The sequence below is a fragment of the Vipera ursinii genome, assembly GCF_947247035.1.
Source record: "Vipera ursinii genome assembly, chromosome: 5".
Classification (NCBI taxonomy): Eukaryota; Metazoa; Chordata; class Lepidosauria; order Squamata; family Viperidae; genus Vipera; species Vipera ursinii.
This window is the reverse complement of record NC_139518.1, coordinates 71,356,479-71,370,631: the sequence shown is the minus strand read 5'-3', so window position 1 is coordinate 71,370,631 and position 14,153 is coordinate 71,356,479. Positions and strand designations below refer to the sequence as shown.

Sequence of the window (14,153 nt, the reverse complement as noted above, 5' to 3'; positions counted from 1 at the left end):
CTACTCTAGGGACGCGGTGGCTCAGTGGGTTAGGATGCTGAGCTTGTCGATCAGAAGGTCGGCAGTTTGGCAGGTCGAATCCCGAGTGCCGCGTAACAGAGTGAGCGCCTGTTACTCGTCCCAGCTTCTGCCAACCTAGCAGTTCAAAAGCACGTAAAAATGCAAGTAGAAAAATAGGGACCACTCCAGTGGGAAGGTAACAGTGTTCCGTGCGCCTTTGGTGTCTAGTCATGCCAGCCACATGACCACAGAGATGTCCTCGGACAAGCGCTGGCTCTTCGGCTTTGAAACGGAGATGAGCACCGGCCCCTAGAGTCGGAAACGACTAGCACGCATGTGCGGGGGAACCTTTACCTTTACCTTTATATATATATATATATATATCACATGCTACAAAGACAGAAAAATGTTACTTTGAACTTAAGGTAAAGGAGAAAAAACAGGGAGCAAAAGAGCATTGAGATGGAGGTGGCTCAGCTGCCATTACCTAACGCCCTCATTTGCCAACACAGAACCATAAATAAAGATTGAACATTCATCCTTGCGGTTCTTTAAAACAAACCAAGTGCTAATTTTAACTACATAAGTACTGGGATAGGCAGTACTATGTTTTGTCAAAAACGTTATCAAAATAGGTTTATTTTCTCTGCAACATAACTCAGTTAAATTTGCAACACTGACCAAAGTCACTCATTGCATGGAATCTGTTTCTCTGCATGCCTGAATATGCTTAGTTTAGACAAGAGTTTTTACCTGTTGCAGAAATGTCCATATGAGTCAAAATGAAATAGAAGTTGCAGTTCTGTGACCCCTGGAATGCTATCTCAAGGGATATAAAGATTCCTTAGAAACAGACAGCTGACCTCCAAGAAAGAAAAGTGAAAACCAGCTCCCCTCTGCCATCTTGCACAGCTGGCTTTTTCTGAGGTCAGAAAACCCTGATCTTAGAATGCCCCCAAAGGGGTCACCACGAGAACTACCTAGGCAGCAAGATCCAAAGGCCTCTGCCACAATCCTGGCATGTGGGAGAATCAGGTAAACTGCTAGACTAGTCCAAATATATATCCATAATTTTGAATAATTCTTTGTTTCCTTTTTGAAAACCCCACTTCACTGTTGCTGCTTTCTCGCTTATAGCACCATTCTGACTTTTGTTTCAGATTGCTGCCAGTTGCAAAGTTGTTTTTCATTACAGGTAGACTTCGACTTAAAACAGTAAGGTTCTACATTTAGGCAGGAAAAATCAAATGTACAGGTATAGTATAGGGGGTACCTTGCTCGATAGTAGTAACTGTGAGAGAGATCTCGGAGTCCTAGTGGACGATCACTTCAATATGAGCCAGCAGTGTGCTGCAGCTGCCAAAAAAGCCAACACAGTGCTAGGCTGCATTAACAGAGGGATAGAATCAAGATCAAGTGAAGTATTAATACCACTTTACAATGCCTTGGTAAAGCCACACTTGGAATACTGCATCCAGTTTTGGTCACCACAATGTAAAAAAGATGTTGAGACTCTAGAAAGAGTACAGAGAAGAGCAACAAAGATGATTACGGGACTGGAGGCTAAAACATATAAGGAATGGTTGCTGGAATTGGGTATGTCTAGTTTAACAAAGAGAAGGACTAGTGGTGACATGGTAGCAGTGTTCCAATGCCGGCGTGTAACACCCAGGGGTAGGGCCTTCTCAATGGGTGTGCCTGCCCTGTGGAACCAGCTGCCTGCGGAGCTTAGGACTGCCCCCAACCTCCGTTCATTCCGCCGGGACCTGAAGACCTGGCTCTTCGAGCTCTCTGGCCCAGGCTGAGAATTTTTTAATTTTAATTTTAACTGGGTTTTAATTTTCTCAGGGTTCTATTTAATCTTTTTTAATTTGTTTTAACGTTTGTATTGACTTTCTTTTAAATGCCCTGTAAACCGCCCTGAGTCCTTCGGGAAAGGGCGGTATATAAATCTAAATAAATAAATAAATAAATAAATAAATAAATAAATAAATAAATAAATAAATAAATAAATAAATAAATAAATAAATAAATAAATAAATAAAAAAATATCTCAGGGGCTGCCACAAAGAACAGGGAGTCAATCTATTCTCCAAAGCGCCTGAACGCAGAACAAGAAGCACGGATGGAAAATAGTCAAGGAGAGAACCATCCTAGAACTAAGGAGAAATTTCCTGACAGTTAGAACAATTAACCAGTGGAACAACCTGCCTCCAGAGGTGGTGAATGCTCCAACACTGGAAGTTTTTAAGAAGAGACTGGACAACCATTTGTCCAAAATGGTATAGGGTCTCCTGCCTGAGCAGGGGGTTGGACTAGATGACCTACAACGTCCCTCCCAACTATTATTATTATTATTATTATTATTATTAATAATAATAATAATAATAATAATAATAATAATAATAATTATTATTATTATTATTATTTACTGTTCACTGAAAAAAGTGACTTATGACTGTTTTTCACACTTACGACCATTGTAGCATCTCTATGGTCCTATGATCAAAATCTGGACCCTTGGCAATTGATGCATATTTCTGAAGGAGGCAGTGTCCTGGGGTCATGTGATCACCTTTTGCGACCTTCTGACAAGCAAAGTCAATGGGGAAACTGGATTCACTTAACCATGTTAGTAACTTAACAGCTGCAGTGATTCACTTAAAAACTTTGGCAAGAAAGGTCGTAAAATATGGCAAAGCTGACTTAACAAATGTCTTGCTTGGCAACGTACGTTTTTGGGCTCAAATGTGGTCGTAAGTCGAGGACAACCTGTACATTATTTTATATTTATTATTTATTTGCTCTGTAGAAGAATTCAAACACTTACTGAAAACTCTTAAGTTTTGCTTTAAGTAGAACATCTTAGTCCGTAGAAAGAGGAGCAAAACTGAAAAAAGGAAAATGGACTTTGTGTTAAGATTTCCAAATTAATATTCTAGTGATGATTCTGAGGATCTTCACATGTTGCTGAACTATAACTCTCGGTATAGTCAGTGGAAAGTTACTGGGAGTCAAGCAGGGCATAAATGTATAATAATAATTGAGAAGCAGCAACAGACAGCAGCTCGCTAGGTAAAGAACTGAAGAAACAGTGAATCACTTAGCCGCTGCAGGAAGAGTGCACAGATTTGACTACAGACAACAGCATAACATCGTAGCAATAATGGTGTATTGGAATATTTGCAAAAAAAACCCACCACTTGCCTGTAACTAGTGGGACCCACCACTTGCCTGGACTAGTGGGACCAACAAATATACAAAGTAATAGAAAATGAAGAAGCTAAAGTGTGCTGGGATTTTAGAATTCAGACAGGCACCTGCCATGTAAGACCCCCAGACTTTACAATTAAGAAAGGGGAAAAAAGTCTGGATGGTAGACATTACCATACCTGATCATAGCAGAATAGATGAGAAAGAATTGGAGAAAGTCACAAAATTTAAAAACCTGAGAACAGAAAGGGTAGGAAAAGCTAAGATAGTACCAACAGTAATAGGTCCTTTGCTTCATTCCAAAATATCTGGAGCACCACTTGAACACCATTAAAGGTAAAGGTAAAGGTTCCCCCGCACATGTGCGCTAGTCGTTTTCCGACTCTAGGGGCCGGTGCTCATCTCCGTTTCAAAGCTGAAGAGCCAGCGCTTGTCCGAGGACGTCTCCGTGGTCATGTGGCTGGCATGACTAGACGCCAAAGGCGCACGGAACGCTGTTACCTTCCCACCGTAGTGGTCCCTATTTTTCTACTTGCATTTTTACGTGCTTTCGAACTGCTAGGTTGGCAGAAGCTGGGACAAGTAACAGGCACTCACTCTGCTACACGGCACTCGGGATTCGACCCGCCAAACTGCCGACCTTCTGATCGACAAGCTCAGTGTCCTAACCCACTGAGCCACCGCGTCCCTTGAACACCATTAGGCACTGACAAAATTATCACCAGTCAATTGCAAAAGGCAGCTTTATGTGAAACAGCTGATGTCCTGTGACAATACCTTTACTATTATTAAACAACAACAACATCTACCTATCCTTGTGAAGGACTTTACAGGAGAATAAAAATGCCTATCCAGTCTAAACATCTGGCTGACAGTGTATGCAAGTTGTGTAACCAATCTTTCCTCCTATTTTAGATAATTTTGAATCTAAGATAATGTTCACCACAAACTGTAATAATTCATCACTTCTTCTAGCATATTCATATGAGTTCATTTCACCTCAGGAGATGTAGCTATATGTTTTAAATATCCCCTACAATATTAGCAAACATGAAATTGCTAATATCTAAATTCTCTGACTATAGAAATCCTTAGCTGTATTTACTATCCTCTGTAAATTACAATTTCTCGAAGTATGTGAAACTGTATTTTCATTTACACAGATGCCTGCTTATTTCTACATCTTAGATATAAGTTGTTGTTGATATTTTACACTTAAATTTTATTAATTACTTTGCTTTTGTTAATTTGCCTCAGTTCCAAAAAGAGAAGAATTTTGCCTTCATGATGCAGTAAATGTAACCCTTCAAGCCTCTACAGTAGGAAGGGAAACACACAGCACACACCCATTATCTGACTCACATTTACTTTACTAACCATTTTTAAATATTATCCATTCTTAGCAAGTGATCATTCTTGGGTTTCTTATTATTGGTTTAGCCAAAAATTACTGGCAATCATTTTTATAACATTTGAAATTCCAACTTGTTTTATTGGAGCATTTCTATCCTATCCTTCCACTGTAGCTGAAAGTGGTTCTAATGATTTAATTCTATTAATTGTAAAGACTGCCCTTATATGTAAATATAAGGCTACAGGCTGTATTCCAAGATTTCTAGAAAGGAAAGTCACTGAAATACAAGCCAGGAGAAATGCAAGCCAGGAGAAATTCAAACCCAAATTTTATAATGGTCAAACCAAACAGAATGTATTTGATATTCATCACAAGGGAAACAGTTCTCAGCAACAAAGAGGTGTGCTAAATGCAAAGTGTTGGTGAATCACATATTTTACAACCATAAAAAGGTTGTAAGAGTCAGTACTGGACTTTACCGAGTTGCTGTAAGGCAGGGCTCTTCAAACTTGGGGCTTTTATGACTTGTGGACTTCAACTGCCAGAATTCCTCAGCCAAGCACGCTGGCTGAGGAATTCTGGGAGTTGAAGTCCACAAGTCATAAAAGGGCCAAGTTTGAAGACCCCTGCTATAAGGCATTACTCATTTTAGGAGAAACGTTTGACACAATCAAGAGTGTACTGCGAGGGCTTTAGCATCCAGCATGACTCAGTGCAATATCAGATCCTAATGAGAGGTCCATAAGCACTACATAAATGCAACAGCCCTTCTGACTTGTCAACTCCCCCAAATGGTATGGAATGGATAGACCCAAAATATAAAATAATAGGCAGCTCTTACATTAAATAGCAATTTTGAATTCTTCTTCCTGAATTTGCCCAATCTCTTTTTTAAAAGTTATCCAAATGTATCTATTTTCAGACTCTTGTCTATTAATCCTCATCAGAATACTGGCCTTTTCACAGCAGCCCCACACTGGATTAGCATTTTTACTGAGCTATAGCTTTCCTTGAAAAATGCAGTTCTTACCAGAAATGTAGTTCTTAACAAAATATACGTGAAGTTAGGATTTGGGTTTTTTTTCTAGATTGGAAAACCCTTTTGTTTGCCTTAAAATACTGTATACCGAATAATTTGAAATCAATGTGAAAATATAAAATCCTGCCCAAATGACTTTGGAAGGCCACTTTCAATAAAACAAAACCATCCTTATGTAGGGGATGCAAAATACTACGTAGATTATTATCTGTGCTAGGCTAGGCAGGATATTCTTCTGTGTCTTCCCTGTGTAGGGAAACTTCTAAGATCTCCGAAAGAGCTATGTAGATTTCTTTAGCTAACTATCAAGCTTTTATATATGCGCTATAGTATTTGTAGTGAAAATTACCAATCTGTACTGCCCTCTCCTCCAAAGCTTGTAAAGTGTTATGAAATCACACCGAGGGGCTAAACTGTTGTTGAGATAACTGGCTTCCATTAGCAAGCATGTGATTGGCAGGACGGTAAAGTTTTTTCTCTCACAGGTCAGCTACTTTTTAAAAAGAGGGCAATCCTGCTGATCCATCTTTTAGCTACAGTCTCTTGCAATGTCCCAATTCTCTTGCCTTTTAGCTTTGATATGGTTCAAGCTTTCCCCTTTGTACCAGCCCCTACCTGTCATCGGCTCCTCTGCACCAAACAGCAAGTATCAGGAGCTTGACCTCAGGGCACAGTCCGGGTGGGCAGGTAAAACCCGACCACTGGACTTACTTCCTTATCTTTCATATCCTGCAATTCACGAAACGGTATCAGATTCAAACTAAAGAACAGAAGCCTGACCTCTTATAAGAACCCCCTGAAATGACTCTGTTGCCTTTCTAAGTATTCTTGAAAAGAACTGTCATCTGTCCTATTAAGAGAGAAATGAATCACAAATAGAGAAGAGGGAAAGGGTGTTAAATCCTTCATAAAACTTAAATATCATTGACACGAGTTGTGAGTTAGGCAGAAAAGAAAATAAACGGATTGGCAACTTACCGTACTTCAAATTTTGCATTCAAAAGCAGAAGAAAACAACGTAGCCAATTGACTACAATAATTGTTGCATAAATATTTGAGATAGTATACTGTATATATGTATATATATTTAAGCAGCGCTTCCTGAGACACACACACACACACACACATATACATATACACACACATATATATACATACGTATGTGTATACATATATGTGTATAATATGTGTGTGTGTGTGTATGTGTGTGTGTGTGTGTGTGTATTGTGTAGTTTACTGTCCAAGAGATATGTGGGGGAAAAACTAGGCTAGCAAGGAAAGCTTGTAAAATAACTGATTGATTAGCCGTGTAAAGAAAAAAAAACACAATATTTTTCTGAGGATTAATTTATATCCCAGGTCAAATGAACAAAGATGTTTGTGTTCCTTCTGTTTCAGTTTTAGAGCTCTAGCATAATCCTACTCTAGAATAAATATTTTCAAATATGATTTCTGTTCGTGAAGGTAATATTGTAATAAAATGTTTCCTGTTATGCTGCTGCGTGTGATCTCTAAGATCAAATACATTTTTTTTAAAAAAATCACATTAAAGTTAATTTACCATTTATATAACATATAACCTCCTGTAGAAATCAGGCAGTCTGCCAGCATATATTAAAACAGTAATTTCATTAAAATGTACAACTATGTAAATATATTAGTAATGACCTACAAAGCCCTACGTGGCATGGGTCCAGAATACCTTGGGGAGCACCTGCGGCCGGCGTCAACTTCCCTCCGCCCAGTACGCTCCCACAGAGAGGGCCTCCTCAGGGTGCCAGGGGGAGGGCGTTCTCTGTGGGCGCGCTGGATTTATGGAACCACCTTCCGGTCGAGCTCCGGATGGCGCCTGATCTCCGCTCCTTCCGGCGCGATCTTAAAACCTACCTTTTTGAACAAGCTGGCCTGGCCTGATGGGATGGGGTTGGGTTTTATAAATTGGTCTTAACTTTTAATCTGTACTAAGTTATTACGGGCATTGCTGTTTAATTACTTTTTAATTTTTGTATCTTGTTTTTATTATGTATTGCCCTGTTCACCGCCCTGAGTCCTTCGGGAGAAGGGCGGTATACAAATTAAATTAATAAATAAATAATAAATAAATATTAGAATTCAACCTTACGTATTGATCACCCAACTTATGATACAACCTTTTGCTAATTGAAGAGTACTCATCTAAAATGATAGAATTTTCTATAACAGATGAATTGCCAAGAAAAGCCTTAATCTCATTTTTTGTAAGAATGATAAGATCTCTCTCTATGGTGACTAATAACATTTGCTGTGAAATTAAAATGGTATTTGATGGAATTGGTCATGAAAATTTCAGGAACACAAATTGATTACTTTGCTATATCAGAATAAACTTTCAACCAAAGGTAAAGTAAATGGCTACTTCTGCTGTTGAGAAGCCTATTTTTCATCTTGTACTAATGAATTGCAGTAATTAATTAACCAGTATATGAAGAAGACAAGTTTCTTTCTCTTTACTCCTTTATCACCAGAAAATCTCGAGTTCTTTTTCAGCTCTCAATGTTAAACTTGCATAAACCTAAATAATGCCATTTTTTAAATCTTTGATTGTGTATTACATTATTTCTTTCAAAAATGTGCCTTTCGTGAAGCACTTATAAAAATAACAAAATATAGCAATGATAATTTTTCAGTTATTGTTATTCAAAAGACCCAATTTGCAAAATATTACAAAGCTCAGAGGATGTAAAACCTAGAATCTAGAATATAGGCAAAATCACCAATGTAGGAACAGATGACGTAAGCAAACACCTTCCCCAGTAACACAACATACCTACCATTATGACTAACAAATAGCTTCAAGTTTATCTAGTTCCATATTGCACTTTAAACTATTTATAAAATACTTGGTGACCAATATCCTATATACTGAGCAAACAAGAGACCTAAACACTGAGAACTATCTGTTGGCAACGCTACTTCATGCTTTAGTGGTGGGATACCAAGTTTCTTTTTTTTTAAAATTACATTTATATGCCGCCCTTCTCCGAAGACTCAGGGCGGCTTACAAGCTTAGCAGTAGCCTTCATTCTATGTATATGCCTGCTTATTAGGGCTTTCACCCCCCCCAAGCGGCATTATTACAAAGTCAGCTTATTGCCCCCAACAATCTGGGTCCTCATTTTACCTACCTCGGAAGGATGGAAGGCTGAGTCAACCTTGAGCCTGGTGGGATGCGAACCTGCACTAATTGCAGGCAGCTGGTGTTACTTAAGGAGGCATTAGCCCTCTGCTCCACCAAGGCTCATACCAAGTTTCTTATTCTTATGCCCTAAGAAGCAGGCATATACATAGAATGAAGGCTATTGCTAAGCACATTGATTTGTGCTTTAGATTGTAAGCCGCCCTGAGATTAAAAAAAAAAAGTTGCAAGTCCACTGTTAGGTTTTGGGCTGCTAAATGCATTCCAAATTAGCACATTCATATTTTAGAACTCAACTTGTAACCTCACCCTTGCTAAACAAATTTGTCCTAATTGTCTGGTGAGACGTTATCTTTTGCTTCAGTATGCCAAGTAAAGTGAGCATACAGTATACATAAATCTGCTTTCTCTCCAGTCCCAGTGAACCCATTATTGCTGCAATGCATTGATATCTGCCCAAATCCTGAAATTATCATGTGATTTCAAAACTAGTATATTTAAGCAGAAACAATGAAGTTATGCAGCATATCCAAAATGTTAAAAATAGGAACAAGTTCAGGAAAATCATAACTTACGCAATCTTATGTGCGGGGTCCTCGGCTATCTCTGAGCTTGCTTGTTTTCTTGCAGACATTTCATTACCCCAACTAGGTAACATCATCAATGTAATTCACTAGCACTGATAATGTTACCTAGTTAGGGTAATGGAACATCTGCAAGAAAACAAGCAAGCTCAGAGATAACCGAGGACCCCGCATTCCAACCCTGAGCTACAAATATTCTCTTTCATTGGTAATCTTATGTGCTCTATGCAAGCCATCTTGAGATATTAACCAAAACCAGATGGTTCCTGCCCAAACTCAAAGAGACAACATTACACTTGTACTAAAAACCTTATCCTGGTTGCCAATTTGTTCCTAGAGGAATGACTATGTGCTGTTTATTAACTTGCACAGCCCTGCATCATTTGGATCTAGATTACCTGAGACAAGACATTCCAGTTTGATCCCTCTTTATATCCCCCCACTCCTGCCTATTAAGTCATCCATGGAGGTCTGTTGATGGTTGCCAAGGTTCATTTGCTGGCATCTCTGAACTGATCTTTTTCTATGAGCACCCCAGACAGATGGAATGCATTCCTTATTGGATTAAGGAATCTAATCAATTTGTTGGCTTTTTTTAAAAAAAACTCCAACCACATCTTTTAAAAATAGTTAAATTTAAAGGTAGGAATGGTTGGCTTAATTCCTTTTTTTTAAATATTGCAGGATTAATTTCTGTTATGTTTTAAGGTTGGAATACCAAGTATGATAAGTGAACAAATAGAAATTTAAAAAAAATTAAAAGACTGATAAAGTAACAACAATAGTAGCAGTAACTGACAAAATTATTTGACATCACAACATTTCATTTTCAGAAAACAGCTTTGCTTGAGAAATACAAATAAGCATTATATAGCAATGTTTAGACAATTTTGAACTGAATTTGAATTGACTTGAAACAACCGGAATTTGTGGAGTGTTCTTTAGAAGGAACCAAATAAATAAATAACAACAACATCTTACTTGTCTGAGATCAATAAATGCTAATTGCAAGGTTTCTCCATGGAATCCAGGTACAGGCTCAGAACTTGCAAACACTGAAAAGAAATAATAAGAGTTTGTGAAAAAAATGTCAGGAAGAATCTAGATTTGGTACATTCTATGATTTTTATTCTCTGTGTGTGTGTATGTGTGTGTGTGTGTGTGTGTGTGTGTGTGTGTGTGTGAGAGAGAGAGAGAGAGAGAGAGAGAGAGGAAGAGAGAGGGAGAGAGGGTTGACTTAATTTCTTAGGAAAACAGAATAAATTTGAAATCTTGTTTTTCATTTATATTGATTGTAAGGATTATAAATTATTGTTAGTTACTTTGAATTCCTCATTAAGAGGAAGAATTAGCCAGATTTACACAGAATGGTAAATCAGGATTCTGAAAAAATCTGGTTTGCTAGGATTGGGCTATATGAAACAACATTTTCTCCCAGGAAATTTCTCAATGTAGATTTTTAAATAAAGTCATGTTAAGTGTTAGAGTAAGATAACTTAGACCATTTCCCCCCATAAATTATATATATAATCATGAAGACCATTTCAAAGAAAGAATATACACTATATGAACATTTTATTGAATAAATGCTTTACCGTAAATGTTTGCTAGCTAAAAAGCCATTTCTGGAACTTTGGGAGATCTATCAAATAGGAAATCAGGTATATAAGGATGCAGAAAAAAGATGCCGCAAGAGTTACACAAAGGGATTAATGAGGTTGGAAAGGATTCAGATGAGGCAGCTAACCCAGAATTCTTGCAAGACAGAATATCCAGTACCTAACCATCTATAACAAATGTTCACTTCAGTCTGTTGATGTTGTGGTGGTTTAAGTAAACATCTTCTTAGGTTCATGTTTCATAAAGGGAATATAAAGAGAATGTCAAAGAAAAAAAATCTGACAATCAATTATTAAGCTAATTTAAGCAATTACAGGTAATCCTCATTTAACGACCATTCACAATTATGAAGGTGAAGAAAAATAATTTCATGGCCAATTCTTGAATTTATGACTTTTGCAGATATGTGTCAGCTCAGACTGATCTGAAGTAATTTTAAATGTAAAATTGGATATCAATCTTCTGCATCCAAAAACATAAAGAAGTGAATGAATCAAGTAATTCCATTACAGTATATTTAAGAAAGTATATATTTATGTTTAAGAAAGTATATATTTGTCTTGACACCCATCATCCTGATTCAACAAGATGAAAACAATTGAGCAATTTCTATTAAGAGTTAATTTCCAAAGGATTTGCCTCTTTTTTGCAGCAGCAGAAACATTAAAAAGTTTCTATAGTATCGAAAAGACCAAAACATATTATTCCATAAACTTTGAGTGGAAACTACAGAATTTAATTTCTTTAAATGCACTACACTAATAATCAAAAGCAATATTTTCTTTTGTTATAATAAATGTTCAAGTTACCAGCAGAGGGAGACAAAAGAAAGTTCATCTCAAATCAATTTAATAAAATATTTGGCATGTAACAAATATTTGGATATTTATGCTATTTTTTACCAACTAAGAGCTTTCATTCGGCTCATGCACAATTCTGTTAAAAGTTAGGATCCTTACTAAGACAAAGATGTTAATGAATTCAGTTAAATAACAAACATAATGTCACTCTCTGAAGTGGCTTAATTTCTTAGAATCGTCCATAGAAAGATCCTCTGTACTAGCAAATAAAATTCTAGGAAGATCTCAACAATGGCAGCAAATCATCAGAGCCAATAATCTTTTACAAGCTCCACAGGGGGAAAAAACAAAACAAAATGCAGGATCGCAGATACGTAGTTTTTCCTCCTCAATCCAAAAACGAACCACAACATTAAAAGGTATCCAGATTCCACAATACTTCAAATAACTGATAAGCCAGTCTCATAAATTTCTGGCTTCCACAGTTTATACGTTCAAAGCGCGCCTTTTATTCAGAATTGCATACTTACATTCACACTGTATGACATCTAAATTAAATTGCTGAATAGCTCCCATGCTGATCTGTTTCAAGTCGCTATCCAACAGCATCTGCATCAGGGAGGTTGAGAGATGCTGGCAAGCGGACATACAAGCGGTCTGAGCTACTTTTCCCTATTAAAGAAAAGGCAACACATTACAGAAATAAACTGGCCTTTCTTGTCACAAAGATGTCCCGCTCCCACCCACCCCCGGCCCGCGACCCCGAGGATTTATTCAACTCAAGACAAACAGATAAGGAATGCTTGGCTTTGTTTCAAAAACATACCGTAGTTTCCCTTGGATGCTTGAGCCAACATCCAAGAATTTTCAAATAGACAAAACTGGGTAAGATATTATTTTTTGTGGCTGTTCTTTACTTTTGTAAACAAATTAGCGGACAAAAAAAAGTCTTGATATTTACAGGATATTACTACTAATGTCCCTGGAAGCTATATATTTTCTGCCAAAACACTCAGTTGCTTTCCTCCCTATCCATGAATTTTTCTGTGTAAGTAGGAGGATTCTAAATATTAAAAAATTTCCAACTTGCGTGAAGCTGTCCCATTATTCAAGATAGACATAACTGTTCAAAGATGTTTCATATTAACAGTTTAAGTCCCATTGGCTGGTAGCTAATAAAAACAGTACAGAACTTGTTGCTGGGAGCCAATATAATTTTTTTGGCATGTGTGCATTTTCAAGAAAAGAAGTTCCATTCATTTTACTGAACTTATATTTTGGTAACTGACCAATTTGGATTTAAGGTAAAGAGACAGTTAGTGCTCTGACTATTAACAAACTTTTCACTTTGCTAAGTAACTTGGGCTCCTTCTCATGTCAAGATTAAAGAAAAGCCTTTTCTTTACAACCACCACCGTAATGGTCTTATCAGTCATCTGGCCATATAACTAATCCATGAATTTAAGTTCTGTAGCATTCCACAGTGACATCCTGTGCATGTTTATTTAATAGTAAATTGCACTACAATCCTTTACACACTTATTTGGGAATAAGCAGCACATGATATTTGCATATGGATTTAGATTGTTTTCTGGGGTTGTTTTAATTTAGAACGAATGCCGTACCAGGTCAATCCATAGAGGTGACATTGGCTGATCTCCAAAAGGTAAGAAGGATAAGAAGGATCAGACATATCATCAGATAAATCATCAGAAAACACCAGGGCTTTATACTAGACTGGGAAGTTGACCAAACCACTTTGGTACTGCTGCAGAGAAAGCTACATGAGTAGTCCATGTAGTTCCCAGAAAACAAGCATGAGCAGTCTGTTAATCTTATCTTGTGATATGAATCTTCAAGAGGAAAAAAAATATGGAATAATTTAGAAGACAATAAATTCAAGGGTGTTTCTGGATATAGGCTGGAATTGGGTATGTCTGGTCTAATGAAAAGAAGGACGAGGGGCGACATGATAGCAGTGTTCCAATGTCTCAGGAGTTGCCACAAAGAAGAGGGAGTCATCAAGCTCTTCTCCAAAGCGCCTGAAGGCAGGACAAGAAGCAACGGATGGAAACTAACCAAAGAGAGAAGCAACCTCTAAGATCTAAGGAGAAATTTCCTGACAGTTAGAACAATTAACCAGTGGAACAACCTGCCTCCAGAGGCTGTGAATGCTCCAACACTGGAAGTTTTTAAGAAGAGACTGGACAGCCATTTCTCTGAAATGATATAGGGTTTCCTGCCTGAGCAGGGGGTTGGACTAGATGACCTCCAAGGTCTCTTCCAACTCTGTTATTCTATTCTATTCTATTCTATTCTATTCTATTCTATTCTATTCTATTCTATTCTATTCTATTCTATTCTATTC

The 14,153-nt window shown here is 37.5% G+C and overlaps 1 protein-coding gene across 4 annotated transcripts in view; it reads right to left on the bottom strand.

Moving 5' to 3' along the window:
• Window positions 1-14,153, bottom strand: part of EXOC6 (exocyst complex component 6) — a 131,604-nt gene that overhangs the window by 23,364 nt on the left and 94,087 nt on the right. For all 4 annotated transcript variants that reach the window (XM_083363842.1, XM_083363843.1, XM_083363844.1 and 1 more), the window contains 2 exons: window positions 12,316-12,457; window positions 10,347-10,420 (listed from right to left, as the gene is read on the bottom strand). In XM_083363842.1, coding sequence (XP_083219968.1) covers window positions 10,347-10,420; window positions 12,316-12,457 — 216 coding nt within the window. The remainder of the gene's footprint in view (window positions 1-10,346; window positions 10,421-12,315; window positions 12,458-14,153) is intronic.